The 27,292-nt window shown below is 39.4% G+C and overlaps 1 protein-coding gene across 1 annotated transcript in view; it reads right to left on the bottom strand.

The window, feature by feature from the left end:
• The window catches only part of LOC128697391 (nephrin-like), a 331,037-nt gene that overhangs the window by 149,364 nt on the left and 154,381 nt on the right, over positions 1-27,292 (bottom strand). The window contains 2 exon segments of the mRNA XM_070093857.1: positions 9,296-9,480; positions 21,155-21,263. Coding sequence (XP_069949958.1) covers positions 9,296-9,480; positions 21,155-21,263 — 294 coding nt within the window.

Here is a 27,292-nt window from a genome sequence, read left to right as displayed (position 1 = left end):
TGAAAGTTCTGGCCAGGCTGTAAGGTGGCATACCTGAAATCTTTCCTGTAAGAAATAGTGGTTTTTTTTATATGCTTTAAGGATTGCCTTCTTCAGTAGGTTATAATTACATATAATATCCTGCGACAAAGTTGCATAGATATTCAAAGAGGTACCAGAAAATAACATTCTTAACCTGGTAGCCCATGTGTCAGCAGGCCATTCACAGAGGGTAGCGGTATTTTCAAACCTGATAATGAAGTTGTCTTCCCCCTCTGTGAAGGGAGGTAAATTAGGTGTTGGAATATGTGCACTAGCTGCATGATGTTCAAGTACTCCTTCCTCTAATTGTTGTTGTGTCAAAGTTAACTTTTTATTCTCTAATTCAAGGTGAGATTTTTCGAGCTCACGATCCTTTTCTCTATTAACTCAAGTTCTCTAGCTTTTTCCTCACATTCTCTAGTTTTTTCCTCAACTTCTCTATCCTTTGCTCTTTCCTCAAGTTCTCTTAATTTAACCTGTTCCTCACGTATCTTAGCTTGTTCCTCACGTATTTTAGCTTGTTCCTCACGTTCTCTAGCTCTTTCTTCACGATCAAGTCTATCATGCTCCATTTTGTCTTCTCTTTCTCTTTCTTACTAAACCTAATAAAACACCACTACATCCCACTGACACAGCTAACAAGATAAACGACTTCTTCTCAAACATAGGATCTAATCTCGCCAGTAAAATCCCACATACCAATGCCCATGCCGGGGACTACCTAGATGGAAATTTCCCTAATTCCTTCTATCTTGCACCAACTGAGCCCACGGAAGTCATTGAGATCATAAAGTCACTTAAAAATAACTCGGGGAATCTGTCTCATGTCCCACCATTACTGTACAAGCGAGCGGCCCATGTCCTTTCGCATGCTATTTCATTACTTTTTAACAAGTCAATAGAGACTAGCACCTTCCCGAAACTACTCAAGTCTTTCTTCGATTTCTCTCTCAATTCTCTCTCTCTCCTTTTTCTCCTGTCTTTCAAGGTTCTCTTTTCCTTTTTCTCTTCTCTTTCGATTCTCTCTCTCTCCTTTTCTTCATCTCTTTCCCTTTCTGTCTTTCTTCTCTCTCAATTCTCTCTCTTTCAAGTCTTTCCTGGTTCTTAGCACCAATGAAAGATTCTAAATTTTTCCCTGTTATTCCTAACTTACTTCCAGCGTTCATCCAAAACTGGTATTCCTCCATGCTTGCAAGAATAACTTAAACTATAAGGGGAAATGAAACGGGTATTAAAGAAAATGGAGGGTTCAATTCCTGCTCCGCTCAAACTGTAAATAAACCAGAGGGCTCGATCCCTGCTTCAATTAAACAATATGTATTAATTAAAACGAAGGGTTCTATGCTGGCTCCGAGCAAACAGTAAGTAGAATGGGGTCACTTGACCATCCAATCTTCTCAGCAACAAATCAAGAGTGTCCTATGACAGTTCCCTTGATATAATAAAGAGCTCAATGAAACAAATTGTCACTGGAAAATCTCGGGTCCCTAGAGTTTAATCCTCCAAAGTGTTTCAAGCTCACACAAAAATAGATGGCAGAATTAACTAGTATTCCTGCCTTGACTTGACTTGCAATAAATTGAGACTACAACAATCACCAAATCTTTTAAATACCTGTACTGTAGTCCTACCATAGAGAATGATTACTCATGGCTGGTGGTAACCGTCAGTGGTATGCGGCGTTGAAGTTCCAATGGTAGATTCGAGATGGAGTAGAATCTTGATTCAGTAGAGTTGATCCTGGCAAGGTCGCCACTTGTGAAGGCTTACTCAGCCCTGTAACAACTTCAGTCAGTATTACTCAGGCTGGCTCCTCCTCAGGAAAATTAATGTATAGAAAAAGAATAAAAACTGACAAACATAAACACTTTATTATTTAGAAAATATAAAATATAAAACACTTAAATATGAAATATTAATCCTACATTAAAGAAAATGAAAAATGAAAAATATAAATGATAACTGAATTCAACGCTAATATAAATGTATATAAAACGTGGGTGTCTGGTGTTGGTGACACTGCGTGTTGTTGAAATCGTAGCAGTTGCTGATGATGGGGGGGGGTCGCAGGTGTTGATGACAACCCACCGGCTCATTCTTCACAGATTTTCTAGCTTTCAATAATCCTTCCAGATGACAGGAAAGCAGGTTTTCTCCCCTGTAATGATGAGGGGTTATATCCTGCTACTTGTATACACAAACAGGTAAGTGGATCAAAATTCGGGACATCTCAGAACGTTAGTCCGTCTCCTTCAATTCTACTAATTGATTGGCAGGTGACCCTCTCTGTCATCCAAGCTGGAAAGATAGACAGGTTACCCACTGCTTAAGAAATCACTCTCCATGATAAGTACAATACCTAAAAGATGTGGTGATTATTACAACAGTCAACTTAGAGCAAAACTGAAAGGACTAAGTTTATTGGTCAAAAGTGAAGCTTTCAACCAATAAATCCACTAGAATACAAGGCAGGCATGTACTTACAGTAGTGCTGGGAGCTGTGAGTCTAGTGATTACTGTTTGGACTGGAGCCCCACACGTCACCTTTTGGGGAGGGGGAGGGAAGAAGGAGGGGAAGGGATAGCGGGAGCTAGACTGACCCTACCTTAACAAGCAGCTGGCAATCAAACTATCACTTTCGGGGTGGGGGGGAAAAATGGTGGGAATAGCGGGGGAGCTAGACTTACCTTACCTTAACAAGTAGCCGGCAAGCAAACTATCACTTTCGGGGAGGGGGAAAAAGGGGGAGGGATAGCGGGAGCTGGACTTACCCTACCTTAACAAGTAGCCGGCAATGAAACTATTGTTACTATGTCGCTACTCCTATCTATTGAACTTTTCCCTCACAAATACATTCTGGCTATTTAGGTTAAATTTAATAGGGAAAGTACATCAAGACAACCAAAACCATTTACCAACAGCCATTATAACTATCTTGTTAAATCATGCATTTTAAAGAGAATAAACTCACGACAGCATAGTATTACTAGATTAGGCTATTAAAGTAGTGACATCATGTACCTATTATATTCAGCATAACCACTACAGCACTAATATTTCCTTTATAAATCACTGACCATTATTGTTATCATTGCATCATGCATGAGACTATCAAATCATATAAACTCAAGAAAGTAAAGAATTGTTTATATTCACAGGCACTTCTTAAATAAACTTTTTTCTGGATTTCATATTGGCAAAATCATCAATTATATTCTGAAAATCAATATTTCTTGTTAGATCAGACTCAATGGTCAACAAGGCTAGGTTACACAATTTGTCTTGGCTCATTGTTGAACGGAGCTGATTTTTCACTCTTTTCAAAACAGAAAATGAACGTTCTCCTTCACAGTTAGTAGCTGGAAGTGTTAGGTAAAGGCGATACACTATGTCAACATTAGGGAAGGTTTCTGAGATACCTGCATTTCTTAAATGTTTCAAAGAAGCTGAGGGCACACATTTTTCAGGTGGAGCTTTGATCCAATTCATATACCAAGAAAAATGAACTATTTCTTCAACAAATGTGTCCTGAACATCTGCTGAAAGATGTTGTTGAAACTTTAATGCAGCTTCTCTCAATTCTGCATCTGGCATAGTAGTAATTTTGAACAGAAATCCAAACTTGTCATTGAGATTCTGGTAGATTTCTTTTCTTTTCACCAATTCTGTAATCAGTGAATCCAGAATGACGAAGTATGTAGCTGTCTTACATTTCTGCCTTGGTAGCAACACAATTTCATTGTCTTGCACTTCAAAATTGCGTTTCCTCTTCCTTGACCGCTGATGATCAGCCCGGTAACTGTAGTCTTTCACCAGCAGTTTAGCTTTCTCTTCAAACATTTCAAAAGCTTCATCATTGCGAAGTGAGCTTACAAATTCCACTAAGCCTGCATAGAGGTTAGCACAAGTAGCCATTTCAATTTCAATTTTCTGAAGTGTCTTGTTCGTGGCATTCAACCGTTCCAGTATACAGTCCCAAAGCACACAGAGTAAGGCCAATTCAAAATCTTCCAATTTTGATGCTAAGCTGGCTGCTTCGCTTCTTGTAGTTGCTGTCTGGTCTTCATCCTCTGCTATTTGGATCAAAGCAGAACGTATTTCAGCAAAGCTGTCTTTCAAAGCATGTGTTGCATCATGCTGCGCTGACCACCTTGTCGTTGATAATGATTTGATGACATCTCCATGAATGGTTGACTTGAGTATACTCCACCGATGCGTTGAAGCAGAGAAAAAATTAAAGAGTGCTTGTAAAAGTCCAAAAAATGAAACTGCAGCGACACAACACTCACAGCACATGACCCAACAAGATTAAGAGAATGTGCTGAGCAGGGCACATATTCAGCAAGTGGGTTGATTTGCTTGATACGGGCTTGCAATCCATTATATTTACCCGACATGTTACTTGCATTGTCGTAGCTCTGGCCATGGCAATCCATAATAGAGAGATCATGTTCAAGCAGAGTATCCAGTACTACATTCATCATTGTTTCTCCATCATGGCCTGAAAGAGGAATGAATTTTATAAAGCGCTCTACAGGCTTACCACTGGAGTCGACAAAGCGAACAATGAATGTCAATTGATCTGTATGTGAAATATCTGGTGTTGAATCTACACTTATTGCAAAGTATTTTGCAGTTTTCACAGCTGCTATGATGTTATTGAGGACCTTCTTAGTCATCAGTTCAATAAATTCATTGCATATAGTAGATGACATGTAAGATACAGTGCCTCTTCCTGCATTCCCAAGGCGTGACACATGATTTGCTAAGAATGGATCGAATTGTGCTAACAGTTCTATGATCCCTAGGAAATTGCCATTGTTTTCCGAACCAAAAACCTCATTTTCTCCACGGAAAGCAAGTCCTCTTAGAGCTAAGAATTTTACAACAGCAACAACTCTTTCTAGAACTTTTCTCCAATAAGTGCGCTCTTTTTCAGTTTGATTTTCCAAATGAGAATCCAATAAGCCTTTTTTCTGTGCATGAAATACACTGGCTAAAATGCAGCTCCTGTGAGTGGTGCTGTTTTCATGTTCCTCGAAACGCTTGGAATTTTTCCAGTAATTGAACCCCTGTGTGAAGGTATTTTCTTTGGTAGAAAATAGCTTGCATGCTGAACAGTACACTTTTCCTGAGCTTTCAGAGTATACCATCCATGATCTTTTCACAGTTTCTGAATTTGCAAGCTTCCTATAAAACATAGATGACTTTAAACAACGACGACTTCCATCATCATAAATCCTTGCTGATTTCCTAAAGTCAATGTTCAGAGTTTGACTGAAGTTTTCTGCAATGAAAGCATTACGTAGAGAATCTGGGATTACATTTGGCCATGAGGCAGGATCTTTTAAGACAAATCCTGTGGATGAAATGTCCATTGAGACATTGAGAGGAGACACAAAAGAAGTAGATTCTGGCTGAGAAATAATGGAGGGAGGGCTTCCTGTATGATCTGACGTATCTGCAGATTCAACTGTACTGGTAACATCAGAAACTGTTTTCGTGAGCATGTCTGTGATCTTTCTGCAGCTTCCTACATCTTTCTTTTTCTGTTCTTCTTCTTGAATTTTCTTCTTTCTTTTCTGTGACCCACTCGCATAAGAACGTCCAACATCACGTTCACGAGATGCCATAATGAGGATGTATCACTGTCTGTAATCATGCAAATACAAATTTTTCATTATCAATTATTATTAATTTTTTAATTATTATTAATTTTTTTTTGTCAATTGGGGGGATATGGCCCTTGTAGCCCCCTTTCCTCTGGCTGTGCATCTAAAAATTCAAAACGTTACCAGAAAGGAGTCATATACAGAACTTTTACCATAGATTAGGTTAGTGATTTGGGCTACGAATATTTTACTAATTCATCCTCCTTGATCTCCAATTTACTTAAACAGAAATCATACTGAGTCCAAGAACAATGCACAATGGTATTTATATTACCATTTTCATAACTAAACTAATCATTATGTTTTGCATGATATATGGCCTACCACCATAGATAAGGACATGAGAATTAAAGAATGCAGGGACAATTTTCAGTTTCACCCAACCAACGATTTTCTGATGTGGCTTATGTGTTTCTGGGGAAATATGTAGAAAATTAATTGATGTTCTACATCACTTTCGTCGCAACTTGAAAACTAAGCATTTGTGATGGAAGTGATGTAGAACATCAATCAATTGAGATCTGTTATTGAAATGATAAAGACTTAAAGACAGGACAAAGTGCTTTTAAAACCTACAAACAGATGTCAGGTTGCGTTTTTAGGTTTTTCTTTATAGTATTTTTACCAAAAATGCGTCTTTACTGGTCCATGCATCTTTACTGGTCAAGTAACCCTCTCAGGTACCTCCCTTAACATTTAGAGGCGAAAACAAACATTTATCCATACTCATCAATGTCTATCAACAACACTTCAGCTAATCTGTCACAGTATAAGTCCAGATAACGTGTAATTACTACAGAAAATTGAAGAGGAATCTCCCATACTCACCCATTAGCAGGAAAGCACAACTGCTCTGATGTAAACAAAGGCGTGTTGAGTGTTGCCATCTATGGTTAGGTTTATTTATTTTTATTTTATTTTATTTCATTATTTATTTTTGTTTTGATTAATTTTTAAAAATCAATTTTACTCTCCAAACACTTGAACTTTTTAGTAAGGGACCCCTTTGTACTTGCACCATGTGCGCAGTCTTGGATGAGCCCCTGAACCCCTTGGGCCGCGGGGCCCCCAAATGCGCGGGGCCCTAGGCAAATGCCTAGTTTGCCTATGCTGTAATCCGGCCCTGCTGATAAATCATTGTAAGAAATTGTTACTTAAGCAAATTCTACTGATTTGTTTTTAATTCAAAAACTGTCAGTAGACACTTGTCACTCAAGATTTTTTATATTAACTTCTTAATATACCTGGAGAGGATTTCGGGGGTCAACGCCCCCTCGGCTCGATTTATGACCAGGCCTCGTGGTGCATCAGAGACTAATCAACCAATCTGTTACTGTTGGCCGCACGCAAACCGACGTACGAACCACAGCCCGGCTGATCAGGAACAGATTTTAGGTGCCTGTCCAGTGCTTTCTTGGAGACAGCCAGGGGTCAATTGGTAATTCCCCTTATGTATGCTGGGAGGCAGTTGAACAGTCTAGGGCCCCGGACGCTTATTGTATTATCTCTTTGTGTACTCGTAGCGCCCCTGCTTTTCATTGGGGGGATGTTGCATCTCCTGCTGAGGCTTTTGCTTTCATAGGGAGTGATTTTCGTGCGCAGATTTGGGACTAATCCCTCTAGTTTTTTTCAAGTGTATATTGTATCTTTCTCGCCTGCATCCCAGGGAATACAGCTCTTCTAAAGTGTTGCCATTATCACTACAGGAGTAATAATTTATTTTGATCATATTCACTAATGGGTGATAAAGTATAGCCTTAAAAGACAAAGTTTCGTCCTCACGAGGAAATGCACCTTCCTGATACCCCATAATGAATGTCAAACAGTATCAACAATGGACGTCTACAGTAACCCAACTTTCCTCCACTTTACCTGGCAGTATTGGCATGAACTGTAAAATATCTGGTAAGGTACCGTGATACTTCTGGTTCCTTAAAACTAACTTACAATACGCTGATTATAGTCGTGGTTACATTACGCTTATTATAGTCGTGGTTACAATACGCTTATTATAGTCGTGGTTACAATACGCTTATTATAGTCGTGGTGACAATACGCTTATTATAGTCGTGGTTACAATACGCTTATTATAGTCGTGGTTACAATACGCTTATTGTAGTCGTGGTTACAATACGCTTATTATAGTCGTGGTTACAATACGCTTATTATAGTCGTGGTTACATTACGCTTATTATAGTCGTGGTTACAATACGCTTACTATAGTCGTGGTTACAATACGCTTATTATAGTCGTGGTTACAATACGCTTACTATAGTCGTGGTTACAATACGCTTATTATAGTCGTGGTTACAATACGCTTATTATAGTCGTGGTAGTCTGGCAGTTCTTTCTCATAACAAAGTATCGCTCGAAGGATGCCAAAAGGCGAGGGTCATAATCTTGGGAATGATTTTAAACCTCTTTCACTTGACCTTTTCTGATCAGAGGTGAGGCTCTGTTTCTAACAACATTTTCATTATTATTAGTATATTTGTCGTTTCCTACCGAGAGAGGGTGATCCAAAAGAGAAGAAACACTTTCATCATCAATCACTCCATCACTGTCTTGTCAGAGGCACGCCTATATTACAGTTAGAAAATTGAAAAATCAATATTCCTCCTTCAGAGTGCAGGGACTGTACTTCCCACTTCCAGGACTCAAGTTCGATTTACCGATTTCCTTTAATCCCTTCATAAATGTTAGTTTTCTTACACTCCAACAGCATGTCAAGCCTCCACTCTCTCCTATCTAACACGCTCATTCATGCTTGCTGGAAGTCCAAGCTCCTCGCCAACAAAACCAAGCCCTACCCGTCTTCCTTCAACAAAAGATTTACTTGGTCTCCAAGTCATCCTGTTTTATTCCATCTTCTTTAAATGTCCGACCCATCTCAACAACACCTCCTCCTAATCTCCAAACTACAGATTCTCTGCATTATATTCACACCACACATTGCCCTCAGACACGACATCTCCACTACCTCCAGCCTTCTCCTTGTTGCAACATTCAGTTAGGTTAGACTGACCAACTCAAAGGGTGAAGGACTAGTCGATTACATCGTCTTCACATCTCTACTGCTTTTATCAACTTTACTGTACTCGACTGAAGAACCCTACTGTGTAAGCGAAACGTTTCGGAATAAAGATATCTTACTGTTGCACATGTGTCTAACTGACCATCTTGTCAGTATTTAACACCATTTTCAACATACAACATAAAATGTCACATTATGACTCTCAAATGACTCGAACTTTACCTTCCACATGTCAGTACGTCAAAAGCTTCACTTTGTGTGTCTCGGCAATGGCACTTGACACAGAGAAGTTATATACACCTAAAACCATTTTACAATGATGTAAATAGTAGGACCAGACTTTGAAATGAGTTGGAGGAAGAGAACAGACATTATATTGTAAAATGCAACAGGTGAAGAGGGAAAAGGGAAGGAAGTGAATTATAAGAACCGTGAGGAAAGACTGAGAAAGGAGACAAAGATGAAGAGAAGAGGTGTAACGAGTGAGAATATGAGAGAGTTGGAAGAGCGGTGAGAACTAAAGGTATAGGAAAGTGAGAGACCAGGGAGAAATGATGGTAAGACTCACCTGCAGGTATGATATGAAAAACACAGGGTTGGTGCTGCAGGCCAACACTGTTAACACCCCAACACAGGAGGTCACCGAAGTCGTGATGGGTCTGAGGCGTGTACTGCACCACTGACCTGCTTCCACTGCTGTTATACAAGTTGCCTGCTACATCTACCAACCCCGTAGACGTGTTCACTGCCCACCTGTGGGTACAATAGTGTTCACTTGTAGTCACATTAGTGGTGGACACTATCCCAGTAGATGTGTTTACACCCCACCTATAGACACACCAGTATTTAAAGTATTCCTGCAGCTGAGATCACAGTAAATTATATATATATATATATATATATATATATATATATATATATATATATATATATATATATATATATATATATATATATATATATATATCAATAACAACACTGCAACTAGCCAAGGACTCGAACCCATGTCGTTTTCATCCGCCTCGTGCGATTTTCGCTCACCATTAGGCAGGCCAAAACGACACGGGTTCGATCCCCCGGCTAGTCTCAGTGTTATTGATTAAATATCACTCGTTCGTGGTTACAATGCTGTATATACATATCGTGCCGAATAGGTAAAAAAGCGATTTTGGCTTAAATAGCAACTCTCTTCTTGCTGAATAAGGCAAGTGAAAATTTGTATATGTAATAATTTCGCAAAAGTCACTCTGATCCTAACGAAAAAAATATATTTCATTGTGTTTATTATTAAATTATTGTAAACTTATCTAAAATATATTTAGTAGGATTAGGTTAAATTAAATTACTCTTGTTATAATAAGGTTAGGTAAGTTTTATATTTTTTGGGGGGGAACAAAATTATTAATTATTTTCATTAACATAAATGAAAAAAATATCTTTAAACGTATAAGAGAAAATTTTTGAAAGGACTTAATTTTAAATGAGTTTTAGCTATTTGACCAGTTTTTTTTTTTTTTTTTTAATAAGTCGGCCGTCTCCCACCGAGGCAGGGTGACCCCCAAAAAAAAGAAAATCTCCAAAAAGAAAATACTTTCATCATCATTCAACATTTTCATATATACATATATAATATATATATATATATATATATATATATATAATATATATATATATATATATATATATATATATATATATATATATATATATATATATATATATATATATATATATATATATATATGCAATAAGATCACAGTAAACAGGAGATTTCAAAATATGCAAAACAACCACTCTGAAAGAATAGAGAAATTCCAAGCGCTTTCGTGACTACTCATTACTCACCTTGATAATGTGAGTAGTCACGAAAGCTCTTGGAATTTCTCTATTCTTTCAGAGTGGTTGTTTTGCATATATATATATATATTATATATATATATATATATATATATATATATATATATATATATATATATATATATATATATATATATATGCGCGCTTTCGTGACTACTCACATTATCAAGGAACAATGATAATGTGAGTAGTCACGAAAGCGCTTGGAATTCCTCTATTCTTTCAGAGTGGTTGTTTTCCATATTCTGAAATCACCTGTTTACTGTCATCTTATTGCATATATATATATATATATATATATATATATATATATATATATATATATATATATATATATATATATATATATATATATATATATATATATATATAGTTAAATTATTTATTACGCTTTTACCAAACATAAATGAACCTTAGTGTCCAACTGACACATTATTTGGTAACAATGTTTTCATATTGTTTACGTGTTTCTTACATGTATTGTGTCGGCATTTTTATCAACGACTTTTCACATTATTCCTGGTAACAAGGCTTTTAATTTTTTTTAGAAACTGATATGTCGACGCGAATATTTAATGCATTCCTAAAAACATTATTGCCATATGGCTTTTAGAAATACACTTTTCATGTACTGGAATGTTGTTCCTCATTGTTGTTGTTGATTCTCCAGCACACTTCCGGCCCGACTTCCTGTCTTGGGAGTGCCATGAGACCTACGTCTCTCATGGGAGGAGGTACAAGTACTTCCTCATCTTCTGGGACCAACTGTCCCCAGGCCTAGCCCCATTCCCTGCCCTCACGGGGCTCGTAGTGAGAAGCTAGTCCTCCTCTGGTCTGCCATCTTCCCTGCCCCATGGGAGCTCGTGGGAATGGCAGTCTTGTGAGCTGCAGGTGGTAGCGAGCTCTGGCTCTGGCACCTTCCCAGCTCTAGGAGGGCTCCTGGGAGTGGTATCTGGGCTCCTATGATTATTCCTCATTAGTTTCTGTAATAATACTGACTGTCCACTGGTAATCGCTTAATAATAGGCTAAGCTATTTATGTTAAAGCTAACACTAGCTGGAGAGAAATTATCGCTGCAGATAATTGCCTTTTCCATTATTTTACCAAGAATTAAGTGTAAATGAAGGACACTTCACTTTTCATTTTTGACAGAAAACTGATAGGCACCTGAATGATAAATTCTGCTTCTGTCTGTTGCATGTAATTATGCATTTAATTATCTGTCTGTTGCATGTAATTATGCATTTAATTATCTGTCTGTTGCATGTAATTATGCATTTAATTATCTGTCTGTTGCATGTAATTATCATAATGCATTCCACGGGCATTGTTTAAGATTGACTCAAAAGGTGCATTCCGAATAATATACATATTTATATAATTAATATTAAACTTTAATTATTATTAATCTTTATTATTAATCTTTATTATTAATCTTTATTATTAATCTTTAATTATTAATAATCTTCAATTATTATTAATCTTTAATTATTATTAATCTTTAATTATTATTAATCTTCAATTATTATTAATCTTTAATTATTATTAATCTTCAATTATTATTAATCTTTAATTATTATTAATCTTAAATTATTATTAATCTTTAATTAATATTCATCTGTATTTTCAATGTAATCTGTGACATGGAATGAACTTTACTGAATGTCACAGATCACATTAGAAACAAATTACATTTCTACAGATTGTACGTAGTCCACAGGACATCACGTTGTAAGTCAGGTGTCTCGTCTTTAGACGATCTTATCTAATTACCAACAGACAGATGAGTGAGATACTCATGGAATGGCAACATCATCTGAATATCACGTCACTGGAACTCCGGGAGACGTATAGAGCCTATATCATTTTTGAATTGTCTGTTACGTGTATTACCAAGTGAAAGAAAAGTTCAATTATATGTCAATGTCTACTTTACCCTCTCAACTCTTCACTCTTGCTTCATTCCCCTCTAGATCCACCTTTCTAACAAATTAAATTTCTTCCTGTCTCGTGGAAGGATGCCCCATTTTACTCTCATTAATTTTCAATCAAATTGCAATTCTTTTGCCCATATCTCCATTACAAAACCTCCCCCACATCACTTTCAACTAATATCTCACTTAAGTGTACAGTTCCTCAATTCCCTTTCTTTTAATTATATACTTTCAACTTCCTGTTACTTGCCCTTCGTCCTGGTATTCTGTTTTCACTTAATTCACAACGCAGCACCCAGTGAATTACGACCTGTACATCAATAACAGAACCTGTTGCTGGAATTAAGCATCCTGAACATGGCAAGGAGGAGAAACTGTCTTAATCACTTGGAAACTAAACACTCTCGAGAAGCTGCTCAACAGAAAATGTTCACTCCCATATTGATTATCATAAAACAAGCGGGAAGAAAGAGTATTATCAATAGGCCCAAGAACTGAGAGCAACACCATTATGTTCATCAAGAGCTGAAAGTCATCTCTCTAAAACACAGTTTCTGTGGTCAATGTATTTGACTCTTAGGCTGGGGTTCCGAACTCGGTCATACTGTTAATTAAGAAACCATACCACGGGTGGGGTTAGAACCCGTGATCAGAGTCATAAAACTCCAGACCGTCGCTTTGGCCACTGGACCAGCTAGCCACAATAAGATTCATCCAACTAGGTATATTTCTACACCATAGGAAGGTTAGCATAGGCACCACTGTGACCACAAATGCAAGTTTTTACAGACGAATCTCCCACTAGCGTGGCCGTGACGAACTCTGGTTCGTTTGCAATCATGTCATTACGATTTCGTGAGTCATTTAAAAATTGGACATAGAGCTGTAGCTCGCCTGTATGTCAGTTCTGAAATAAATCCAATTAAAGATTTTTTCGATGATGCTGAAGCATAAGAAGGGAGTCTTAAATACTCTTGAAGGTGAGATGAAAAATCTTGAAGACATTGCAGGAAACGGGATTTACTAGAAGGAACAAGAAGGCAAGATTTGTGAACATAAGAACATAACATAAGAAAGGAGGAACACTGCAGGAGGCCTGTTGGTCCATACTAGGCAGGTCCTTTACAATTCATCCCACTAACAAAACATTTGCCCAACCCAATTTTCAATGCCACCCTAGAAATAAGCTCTGATGTGAAAGTCCCACTCATATCCAACCCCTCCCACTCATGTACTTATCCAACCTAAATTTGAAACTACCCAAAGTCCTAGCCTCAATAACCCAACTAGGTAGACTGTTCCACTCATCAACTACCCTATTTCCAAACCAATACTTTCCTATGTCCTTTCTAAATCTAAACTTATCTAATTTAAATCCATTACTGCGGGTTCTCTCTTGGAGAGACATCCTCAAGACCTTATTAAAATCCCCTTTATTAATACCTATCTTCCACTTATACACTTCGATCAGGTCTCCCCTCATTCTTCGTCTAACAAGTGAATGTAACTTAAGAGTCTTCAATCTTTCTTCATAAGGAAGATTTCTAATGCTATGTATTAATTTAGTCATCCTACGCTGAATGTTTTCTAACGAATTTATGTCCATTCTGTAATATGGAGACCAGAACTGAGCTGCATAATCTAGGTGAGGCCTTACTAATGATGTATAAAGCTGCAGTATGACCTCTGGACTTCTGTTCCTTACACTTCTTGATATAAATCCCAGTAATCTATTTGCCTTATTACGTACGCTTAGGCATTGCTGTCTTGGTTTAAGGTTGCTGCTCACCATAACCCCCAAGTCCTTTTCGCAATCTGTATGGCTAAGTTCTACATCATTTAACTTATAAGTACTAGGGTTATGGGCACTCCCAAGCTTCAGAACCTTGCATTTATCTACATTGAACTGCATCTGCCACTTTTCTGACCAAGAATAGAGTTTGTTTAAATCCTCCTGAAGCTCCATAACACCTACGTTTGAATCAATTATCCTACCTATCTTTGTGTCATCGGCGAATTTGCTCATATCACTAGTAATTCCCTCATCAAGATCATTGATATATATTATAAACAACAACGGGCCCAAGACTGATCCCTGTGGAACGCCACTTGTTACAGATCCCCACTCGGATTTAACCCCATTTATGGACACTGCTTCCTGTCAGTGAGCCATGACTCGATCCACGAGAGCACTTTTCCCCCAATGCCATGAGCTGCCACTTTCTTTAACAGTCTATGGTGCGGAACTCTATCAAAAGCCTTACTAAAATCTAAGTAAATAATATCAAATTCTTTATCGTGGTCAACAGCCTCAAAAGCTTTACTGAAGAAAGTTAATAAATTAGTTAGACAAGACCGACCTCTGTGAATCCATGCTGAGTATCATTAATCAAGCTATGCTTATCGAGATGGCTTCTTATAATCTCTGCTATAATTGACTCTAGTAATTTGCCTACAATTGAGGTCAGGCTTATTGGGCGGTAATTTGACGGTAACGACTTGTCCCCTGTTTTAAAAATAGGAATTACATTAGCCATCTTCCACATATCAGACACTACACCTGTTTGAAGAGATAAATTAAAAATATTAGTTAATGGTTCACAGAGTTCCATTTTGCATTCCTTAAGAACCCTTGAAAAAACCTCATCAGGACCCGGCGACTTATTTTGCTTCAGTCTGTCTATCTGCTTCACAACCATTTCACTAGTGACTGTGATGTTACATAATTTATCTTCTTCTAGCCCACTATAAAAATTAATTACCGGAATATTGTTAGTGTCTTCCTGTGTAAAAACTGAGAGAAAATAATTATTAAAAATCGAGCACATTTCATTCTCTTTGTCAGTAAGGTGCCCACAGTTATTTTTAAGGGGACCTATCTTATCTCTAACTTTTTGTTCTATAGACTTGGAAAAAACTTTTTGGATTAGTTTTAGAATCCCTAGCAACTTTAATTTCATAGTCCCTTTTAGCTTTTCTTATCCCCTTTTTAATGTCCCTCTTAATGTCAATATACTGATTCATAAGATGACCCTCACCTCTTTTGATACGCCTATAAATTCCTTTCTTATGCCCTAGTAGATATTTGAGCCTATTATTCATCCATTTTGGATCATTTCTATTTGATCTAATTTCTTTATATGGGATAAACGTTCTTTGAGCAGCATGTATAGTGTTCAGAAAACTGTCATATTGATAGCTCACTTCGTTACCCCAGTCAACAGATGATAAGTGTTCTCTAAGCCCATCGTAATCTGCTAAGCGAAAATCTGGGACTGTTACTGAGTTATCGCTATTATCGTACTTCCATTCAATGCTAAATGTAATTGATTTGGGGTCGCTAGCACCCAGTTCCTCTGAAATTTCTAAATTATTAACAAGGGATTCATTGTTTGCCAGAACTAAGTCAAGCAGGTTATTTCCCCTTGTAGGTTCTGTCACAAACTGCTTCAAAAAACAATCCTGAACTACTTCTAAGAAGTCGTATGATTCTAAATTCCCAGTCAAGAAATTCCAATCAATATGACTAAAGTTAAAGTCTCCTAGAATTACTACATTATCGTGCCTTGTGGCCTTAACAATTTCCTCCCATAGTAGTCTCCCTTGGTCCCTATCCAAGTTTGGGGGACGGTATATCACTCCTAAAATCAGTTTTTCATGCCCCTCTGAAAATTCTATCCAAACAGACTCTGTATGCGTTACTTCAGACATAATACCCGTTTTTATGCAACAGTTCAAGCGATCTCGGACATACAATGCCACCCCACCCCCTTCCCGATACTTCTATCTACTTAGAACAATTTAAAACCCTGAATATGACATTCCGCAGGCATGTCCCGACTTTGTGAATTACACCACGTCTCAGTTAAGGCAAATACATCAATGTTACCTGCACTAGCAACTAATCTCAACTCGTCCATCTTATTCCTAGCACTACGGCAATTAGCATAATAAACATTGAAAGACTCTCCTTTCTCTTTACCCTTCCTGCTCATTTCTGTTTTTCTACTAAACCTACTACTGTCCTTATCACCCAAAGTCCCTGGCTTTTCATTATCTACCTCGTTCTGCTTATTACTAGTTCCCCTAGAACTCGTAATATTACTACACTGGGACTTCACTGTTTTCCTGCCAAAACCCATACCACTAACTGTTCCTAGTTTAAAGTCCTAACTGCTCCCTCCACTGCAGTTGCCAGTGCTACCACCCCAGACCTAGATAGGTGAACCCCATCCCTGGCATACATGTCATTTCTGCCATAGAAGAGGTCCCAGTTGTCAATGAATGTTACCGCATTTTCCTTACAGTATTTGTCCAGCCAGCAATTGACACCAATTGCCGTGGACAACCATTCATTACCAACTCCTCTCCTTGGCAAAATACCACATATGACAGGGTTCCCACCCTTACTCCTAATTATTTCTATTGCTGACCTATACCTGCTAATCAGGTCTTCACTCCTACGTCTGCCAACATCGTTGCCTCCAGCACTGAGACAGATAATAGGATTGCTCCCATTACCTCTCATGATGTCATCCAGACGGCTAACAATATCCTCCATCCCAGCCCCAGGAAAGCAAACTCTCTGTCTCCTACTCCTGTCCTTCAAGCAGAACGCCCTATCCATATACCTAACTTGGCTATCCCCAACAACAACAATATTCTTACCTTCCTTGGTGTCGTTCGTCGTGATGTTCCCAGTAGTCGACTCACATTCGTCGGGTAGCACTGAGAATGTATTAGATGTTTCCACAACAGTTTCCACGGCAGTCTCTTTCTTCTTCATCGTTTCTACCTTTCCATTCGTCTTCTTGATCGTCAACTTCGTTCCCTGCTGTCCAGCCACTGACCAGTTTCCCTTCTTGACCTGAGGACTCAAAACAGGAGGACTACTACGAATCTTCTTGTTTTCCTCGGTCAGTCGCCGAATCTCCAACTTCGCTATCCTCAATTCTTCCTTAAGCTGTTGGTAAAGTTGCTCGATGGAGGGCATCTTGCTTCAATTCGTAGAGAGCGCGCAAACAGGTCTTCACAAAGCTAAGTACATGTCAACACTGCCCAAAAGCCAACTCAATCAGGAGCTACTGCGCAGCACGTCCGCAAGGCCCAATAGCGATGCGAACACTGTGGAGCTCTACAGTAAGTTTACTGGTCCATGCTAGTCAAGTCCCTCTAGAATTTCAACCCATCTCACTCGTAACTAGTGGTACAGCGATGGTGTTGTGGAAGATGGCTTCTGTATCAAGATACCGTTGTGTTGCTGGATGTGACAGGTTTAACTAGAGAGGGTTTCAGGAGTCAACGCCCCCGCGGCTCGGTCTGAGACCAGGCCTCGTTGTGGATCAGGGTCTGATCAACCAGGCTGTTACTGTTGGCCGCATGCAAGCTGACGTACTAATCACAGCCCACTTGGTCAGGTACTGGCTTCAGGTGGCTGTCCAGTGCCTTCTTGAAGTCAGCCAAGGATCTATTGGTAATCCCCCTTATGCAAGCTGGGAGGCAATTGAACAGTGTTGGGCCCCGGACACATATTGTGTTCTCTCAGTGTACTCGTGGTGCCCCTGCTTTTCATCGGGGGAATGTTGCATCTCCTGCCGAGTCTTATGCTTTCATAGAGAGTGATTTTCGTGTGCAGGTTTAGTGCCAAAACTTCCAGGACCGTCCAAGTGTATATTATCATGCATCTCTCTCGCCTGCGTTCCAGGGAATGCAGATCAAGGACCTTCAACTGTTCCCAGTAGTTTAGGTGCCTTATCGTACTTATGTGTGCTGCGAAAGTTCTTTGTACACTCTCCAGGTTTGCAATGTCGCCAGCCTTGAAGGGGGCCGTTAGCGTCCATCAGTATTCCAGCTTAGAGAGCACAAGCGATTTGAAGAGTGTCATCATGAGCTTGGTATCCCTAGTTTTGAAGGTTCTCATTATCCATCCTATCATTTTCCTAGCCGATGAGGTAGATACATTGTTGTGGTCTTTGAAGGCCAGATCCTCTGACATTATCACTCCCATGTCCTTCACATTTCTTTTTAGCTCTATTGTATGATTAGAATTTATCGTATACCCTGATACATTTTTAATTTCCTCAAGTTTTTCATATCTGAGTAGTTGAAATTTCTCCTCGTTGAACATCGTATTATTTTGAGTGGCCCCATTTGAAGATTTGGTTGATGTCCGCTTGGAGTCTCGCAGTGTCTTCGATGGAGGTCACTGCCATGGTGATCCTGGTGTCATCCTCAAAGGAAGACACGGAGCTATGGCTTACATCTCTGTCAGAAATGAGGATGAGGAATAGAATGGCAGAGTACTGTGCCTTGTGGAACAGAACTTTTCACCGTAGTTGCCTGGGACTTTACTCTGTTTACTATTATTCTTTGTGTTCTATTTGTCAGGAAGTTTTAGATCCATCTACCAACTTTTCCCGTTATTCCTTTATCACGCATTTTGTGTGCTATTACACCATGGTCACACTTTTCGAAAGTTTTTTGCAAAGTCTGTGTATACCACATCTGTATTTTGTTTATCCTCAACAGCATCCAGGAGCTTGTCATAGTGGTCTAGTAGCTGGGACAGGCAGGATATGTAATTGATAAATCTTTTAAAGTTGCTAGAAATACATTTTACAATCCAAAAAGGGACAACCATCCTTATTCATCTAAAAATATGTTGGTTCTCCCTTACCATGAAAACTTGGTTGATATGCCTTCTCTTCTTAAGACGTTTAATATTAAAGTTGTATTCAAAAAACTTGATACAGTAAAGAATTCCCCAAAATGCTTATGAAATGGTAAAGAATCTTTTCCTGAAGGAAATAAAACATAAAGTACGAAATTTGATGGAAAATTGACGAAATTATGCTCTCGCGAATTTTGATGTGTCAGCAATATTTACGCATCGGCGATTCTGCCGACTTTGACTTCCATTTTAGGCCAATTACCTTATTGCAGTCGATCAAATTCTTAGCTATTTCACTAGTGTTACTCCTATCGATTGAGCACAAGAAATTGCCAGCTCAACTATTTCATCTACAAAATAAAGTGATTGGAAATTGGTAATTTGGCTAATTTAGTGCAAAGTTCAAAATATTCCAATTTCAAAATAGGGTCCAGAATAAACATTCCGGGCACTAAACTAACATTTCCTCTATTCATTAGTTACTTTTTCAGGCTTTACAAATGAATTCCATTTTCATTTTTCATTTATATAATGAATTTTTATTCAAACCAAAAAATAAAAGATTTACTGTTAGGCAATATTGTAATGTATAAATAACATCACCACATTTGTTAACATATATTAGACCCACCAGCTGGCATATATTAGACGTGTGAGGTCATTTGTTTACTCTTGAACATCGGCAAAAATTTAACATTTCCGCTACTTTGAGCTCAGTTTCAAGCCATTTTCACTACTAAAACCAATCAAAATATACATTCCATTCTATCAAATGAGACCAAGAAATCGCAAATACAAAAAAGCACTGCAAACTTGCTGTTTTAATTGAAAATTATGGTCTCAGTTATTTTCTCTCCTTATGCACTGTGTGCTGCAGGATTTGTTTTATATGGTGCACACATACCACATAGATGTATTCTCTCATATCTATGCCCAAATTTACCACTCACAGCTTATCAGAGTGAGCTGAGCTCATGGCGTAGATCTACGGTTTGGACCCTCAACGTAAAGCCGTAGATCTACGGCACGGACCCTGACAGGGCTAAACCAATATACACCATAGGTTTTGCTACAGTGAATGTTCCACTAATTTTGAAAGCATCTAATTTTGAAAGCAGTGTTCCTGGAACTGAACCTTGGCTTTAACCCCCGCCAAGTGTTTGAAAGAGTTAAGTGATGCACACTCTTGTATTTGTGTTGCTGAAGACGGATTGTCTCCCTGATGTAGACTTGGCTTTATCCCCCGCTAGGAATACTGTCATCTCCTGAGGTTTGGTGTGTGTTTCAATACTACTTTCTACAACTATAAGGTATACAAATTGTAGCTGACATCACTGATATACTAGTATACAGAAAGCCTCTTGATTTAAGCAAGGGATTTCTGGCAAATTATGTAATTTCTGTTCAAGGATGTGACCCACACCAATCGCCTAACACCCAGGTACCCATTTTACTGCTAGGTGAACATGGACAGCAGGTGTCTTAAGGAAACACTTCCTAATGTTTCAACCCTTACCGGGAATCGACCACAGGACCTCAGTGTGTGAACTAAGTGTGCTACCAGTCGACCTACAGGACAGGGTAGTAACTACTGTGATGTCCATGTTTGGTTACTGTAGAATGGGGGATACTGTGCTGTGGCCCCCATTGCTATAATATGCGTCCTTATTATGCTAATTCGGTTCAGTTCTATTTATCTATTGCACTGGAAAATTATTTTTCCTGAAAATCTGAGGTAGGAAAAGGCGTTATCTATGTAACTTTGTTTCTCTTTCAAGAGGAACCTTTGATGATGCTCTGTCAGTTATGTCATGTTAATTTAGCCACCGTATGCTGACCTAATTAAGCTAAGCTTCTCCTTCGTTTAAATACTAAAATGATCATCATATTGTAATGGCCTAACGTGGAATACATTCCAAAAGGTGACCAGGATAGGTAAAACAAGACGAGAGTGACGGTACTCACCTGAAGACGACTGGTGCAGGGTAAGCCAGTACTTCGCAGGGAACCTGAAGGTGTTCGTGTCGGGCGGCACCGAACACTGTCTGCTGACCATCAGTGCACGTCGGTGGGACTGTAATATAGGTAGAGAAAATAGTTTTATGTATGCAAAAGACTGTGTGTGTGTGTGTGTGTGTGTGTGTGTGTGCGTGTCTACTCACCTATTTGTGGTTGCAGGGGTCGAATCATAGCTCCTGGCCCCACCTCTTCACTGATTGCTACTAGATCCTCTCTCCCTGCTCTATGAGCTTTATCAAACCTCGTCTTAAAACTATGTATGGTTCCTGCCTCCACTACGTCACTTTCTAGGCAATCCCACTTCATGACAACTCTATGACTGAAGAAATACTTCCTGACATCCCTTTGACTCACAGAAGTCTTCAACTTCCATGCTCTATTTTTTCCCTCTGTCCTCTCAGAATTAATACCATGCTATAAATACCGCATCATTTACCAGTTATTCAGTTATTTCATTATTTTTGTACCATATTCCAGCGTGTGGTGCCCAGGCTTCTATGGGTCAGAGGAATTAGAGGATAGACTAAATAAAAATGAGAATTGAAGTAATGTGGAGTAATTGTTGGCAGGTTTATTGTACTATAATAAGTCATGATGGGTAACGTGAAATAAGGATGATGGGAGTGACTGATTTTGTGTTTTACTGTATAGGGAGAGGGAGGGTTGTTGATTGAGACGGTAATGACATTAGCGGCCTGGATTCACAACTGTGATCTTCCCCTTTCCATTTTCTATGACTGTCGGTGTTTTATTTTTTCCTCAGCAGTTTCATCTCCTTTTCTATTTACTGCCCAGTCCAGATACTGAGGATAATATTTTTATGGTCCCCTATATGACGCATTCTGTCTCATACTCCAGTCTTATGCCTTTTCTGCTACAAGGGTCAGTTTGATTGGAAGTGTCTGCAAGCTTCCATACACTGTAAGTCAAGCTGTAAGTCAGCCACTCTTCCTTAAGTTCAATGATATTTCTCCCTTCTTATTCCTCTGTTACTCTCTTCTCTTCATTGGCCACATGAAGACCTGAGATTGTCAGTGACGTATCTCTTTCTTCCTCCTGTTTTGTTCTGCAAGATTGGCTAGTCTGTTTTCATTGGTTCCCATGAAGCTTTTCTTATCTGAAGCTCATACTCTCCTGAAAGTGTTTCCCTCAAAGGCTCTTATTTCTTACGGTTTCATCCTCTTCCTAACATCTCCCGTCTTACCTTTCTCTCGTTATTTTCGCTTCCCCTTTCTCCCTCCTCCTCATTATCCCTATCTCCTCCTTCAGCATCCTCATATCCATTCCCAGATTTGGGATTATTCCTGCTCTCCTATGCTTTATATACCTTTTTTTCATTTCCTCGAAGATAACTTAAACTTTCTGATTTAGCCCTCTTCTATTTCGCTTTTTAAATTACTGAATTTCAAATGCTGGAAATATATCTCACTTCAAAGACAAAAAAGACACAATACCTTGACTGGAACAATACACAAATAACCTGTACATAGGAGAAAGGAATTTAGGATCACGTATCGTGTCTAGTTGATGATCCAAGTCGAATTGAAACGTAATCAGTTTCTATCTCCTGTTTGAGATTATTTATGTATCACATTCGACTCCTTCAGCTCCCTCTTCTGTTTTATTAATCTTTGGAATTGCCAGTTCCTCACTCAAGTAACAAAAACTTCCTCTGTTCCGTGATGACCATACAACGTTCTCTCAGTTCCATAATGGCCGTACAACGTTCTCTAAGTTCCGTGATGACCGTACAACGTCCTCTCAGTTATGTGATGACCGTACAACGTCCTCTCAGTTCCGTGATGACCGTACAACGTCTTCTCATTTCCGTGACGACCGTACAACGTCCTCTCAGTTCAGTGATGACCGTACAATAAGAACCCCTGAGTCCCTGCTCGTGCCTGTGTTCAGATACTGATCTGTTCTGTACAGATTTTCTTTGGAAAAGCTCCATGAAAAGAAAGAATATGAGAGTTTACTCACCCATTTATACTTACTGGTTTGAGGCTGCACGGGTTGAATTCAAGTCCTGGCCCTCCTCTAAAACTGGTTGCCATGGAGTTCTCTCTCTCTTGGCTTCGTGAGCACTATCATACGTATTATTTAAGCCATATATAGATTCTGATTCTTTACTCTGAGGCTGAAGTAATGCTTCCTAACATCTCTGTGGCTCATATGAGCTGTGTTTTGCGTGCCTTCTTCCGGCCTCTTAAACAGCCTGTCTACCCTATCTGTCTCAGATTTCCTTTGTTACTATGTCTTCCCGATCCTTCTATGTGATCAGGTATAGCTCATTGAGTGTTTCCTCACAGCTCATATCCATTATCTTTGAGACTGACTCTCTAACAATTACAGCACTCTGACGAGTGACCTGAAATGGCTTGTCACGTGTGGCGTCCTGACAATTGCTGCAGATTACACGATTAGGTTCGTATACGTTGTATACGAAGTAACTACTTACCATACCACGGGTGGGGTTAGAACCCGCGATCATAGTCATAAAATTCCAGGCCGACACGTTAGGTCTGGAGTTTCATGACTGATCGCGGGTTCTAACCCCACCCGTGGTACGATTTGTTTGCAATCGTGTCATCACGATTTCGTGAGTCAAGTAACTGCTTATCAGACCAATTCTGTAACTTATGAAGGTCCGTGAGTAGGTTTTCCCTTTCCTCTTCTTTTTGTAATTTCCACATTAGTTTTACATATCCATTACCATTTCTTCTGTCATGTCTATTACATTGACAGAAGAAACAGCGCAGATTCCAGTACTGAGCCATTTGGAACCCCGTATATCAGACTGCACCTCGACCTCAAGAGAGGTCGAGGATTTCTTTTCCTTCAAATGGCAGAGCGTGGTGAGATGAGTATATGCATAGCATATGAAGTACATTGACCTTCAATGATACTCTGAAATGCTATGGAGAATTCAGTGAAGGAGTCGTTGATCATAGAGCTGGCAAATGGAACTTTTTTTTTCGAGTCGACTGTGGTCCAGTCATTGTGATCTTCAATGAGTCATTCATGTAGCTTATTGACTGGTTGGTTATGCATCGATCATACCTCTTTGTAAATGCTAATTACTCGCCGGCCCATAATGCAGAAGGAGCCACGTCAGCTATGGTCCGTGAGAAAGTTCGTAGCCAAGGTGATGATCTAGTCGGCCTCGTCATCGTTAATGTAAACGGTGATGAAATGAATCCCAAGTACCGAGAAGGTTGAACCGTTTCACATACAGGGTGATCGTCAGGAGGGTTGCCAGAGTTTTGTTCGTCGTGACAGGAAAGGTCCCGCAAAGTGGATAAATATGCACACAGTGCACCAACATCCTGAAGTAGTGGCACGGTAAGTACCTGAGAGCTGACTGAAGGAACTACAGAGACAACAAAGAAATGAATTTATATTGTGGTGGAAGTCAGGTGGCAAGCTGTGAAAGTGCTGTAATAGGAGTAGCAGTTCAACTGTGTTGAGGTGGGCTCAGTTTGAAGAACTGTCAACATCTCGTTGCTGCGAATTCCGAAATAAGCAAATATTCTATTGATAAATTGCATATGGAGTAACTGCCGGATTGCTGATGGATTGTTATTAACAGCAATTAGGGCAGTCTTTATGCACTTTTGTAGCTGGAAATCATCTTTCTCGGCTACTAACTTAGCTTTGAAGATTGAGACACTTATGCAGCATATGGGAATCTTTATTCAGGAAACGTTTCGCCACACAGTGGCTCCATCAGTCCAATCAATCTACAAGATTGATGGACTGAACACATCGACTCCAGGTTGAGGGACTGATTACCTCATTCTCCTCCTCTCCTTACGCCTTCCTCTTTGTATTGGACTGATGGAGCCACTGTGTGGCGAAACGTTTCCTGAATAAAGATTCCCATATGCTGCATAAGTGTCTCAATCTTCAACTTGTCGGTTTTTCAAACCATTCATCATAACTTAGCTTTATTGGACTTCTTAAGGTGTCCAACATCGTCTCTGTGTTGAACACGCATTATCATGGTAGCTACGGTTGCAGGTTTAGTTGTGGTAGATAAGACACATAGGCAACATTTAGGCAACTTTATTCCAAAACGTTTCGCCTACACAGTAGGCTTCTTCAGTCGAGTACAGAAAGTAGGCAGGAGCAGTAGAGATGTGAAGACGATGTAATCAGTCCATCACCCTTGAAGTCATAGTTTTGAGGTTGTCAGTCCCTCAGCCTGGAGAAGTTCTGTTCCAAAGTACTCGACTGAAGAAGCCTACTGTGTAGGCGAAACGTTTCGGAATAAAGTTGCCTAAATGTTGCCTATGTGTCTTATCTACCAACCTGTCGGTATTGTATACCGTTCGATAACCAGGTTTAGTTGTGCTCACGGATCCTTATATCTAGAGATCTTGTAGTTTCTTTTTTCATTGATTTTGTCACACTCCTTCCCTCCTCCCACGGTATTTTGTATTTTTGTCCTGATGACAGAGTCGCTCATGTAGTTTTGTGTCGTATTTTGTCAAACTCCTTGAGAGCGAAATGTCACATTAGTTGAATTTGTGTCCTGCCTCTGTGGCAGGTAAGTCTATCATTATTACTTAGGAGTTAAAAAGTTTGTGGATATTTTAACAAATTTTACATCAAAAGTGTGTGTTGAAAATGCTAGCACGTCGCTGACTGGCAGAATGATTTAACGGGGAGACTCCTTCAACTGAATTAACGTTAGTCCTCTTTTCCTTGCAGTCATGTGAGAAGTGTAGGGGGAGTGAAACGAGTGAATGTGTGTTGTGAGTTTGATCTCCCTCGAGTAATTGGCGACTGAAGAGAAACTTAGTTTAGCCCTGATGTCAGGGTGGGAGAAGAAATAAGATCGTAAGAACATAAGAAAGAAGGAACACTGCAGCAGGCCTACTGGCCCATGCGAAGCAGGTCCATGTCTCCCTCTCCCCCGGATAAGCCCAATGACTCACCTAGTCAGGTCACTTCCACTTAAGGAAGGAGCAAGGTATCAGACCTAGTAGCACAAGCTAGTCAGGTCCAACTCACACCCACCCACACCCATTCATGTATTAAACCATACCACGGGTGGGGATAGAACCCGCGATCAGAGAGAGTCAAAACTCCAGACCGTCGCGTTAGCCACTGGACTCTCTGGTCGCGGGTTCTATCCCCGCCAGTGGTATGGTTTGTTTGCAATCGTGTCATTACGATTTTGTGAGCCACTCGTGTATTTATCTAACCTATTTTTAAAACTACACAACGTTTTAGCCTCATTATACTGTACTCGGGAGTCTGTTCCACTCATCCACAACTCTATTACCAAACCAGTACTTTCCTATATCCTTCCTGAATCTGAATTTTTCCAACTTGAAACGATTGCTGTGAGTCCTGTCTTGGCTGGAATTTTTTAGCACGTTATTTACATTCCCTTTATTTATTCCTGTTTTCCATTTATACACCTCAATCATATCTCCCCCTAATTCTACGCCTTTCGAGAGAGTGCAGATTCAGGGCCCTCAGTCTATCCTCATAGGGAAGATTTCTGATACATGGGATCAAGAATCGACAATTGGTTCTTCTCTTTCTCTAGAGTAAATTTATAATAATGTTGGTAGAATTACCGACAATATGTAAAGTAAAAGGACACAAGTGCAACTAATGTGACATTTTATTGTGGCAACGTTTCGCTCTCCAGGAGCTTTATCAAGCCATGGCTTGAACATTAAAATGGTATAAAATACCGACGGGTTGTTAGGTAAGACACATATGCAACAGTTAGATACCTAACTGTTGCATATGTGTCTTACCTAACAAGCCATGGCTTGATAAAGCTCCTGGAGAGCGAAACGTTGCCACAATAAAATGTCACATTAGTTGCACTTGTGTCCTTTTACTTTACAGAGTAAATTTAATTGAAGGTTCCAAAACGTTGGTGGCGTTGAGGATGTCACGCATTTCTATACTTTTCGGTACTATGACCAAAATATCATTCACGTAACTGATCTAAGAATGATATTTAAGGTCCGTCTATAATCCAGGTCCGCCATATATAAACTGGTCAGGACTGCATTAAGAGCTCAGCCCGTGGTTGGGCTCTTGATGCAGAAAAAA

Source organism: Cherax quadricarinatus, chromosome 44, assembly GCF_038502225.1.
Source record: "Cherax quadricarinatus isolate ZL_2023a chromosome 44, ASM3850222v1, whole genome shotgun sequence".
Taxonomy (NCBI): Eukaryota; Metazoa; Arthropoda; class Malacostraca; order Decapoda; family Parastacidae; genus Cherax; species Cherax quadricarinatus.
This window is presented reverse-complemented; position numbering and strand designations above follow the sequence as displayed.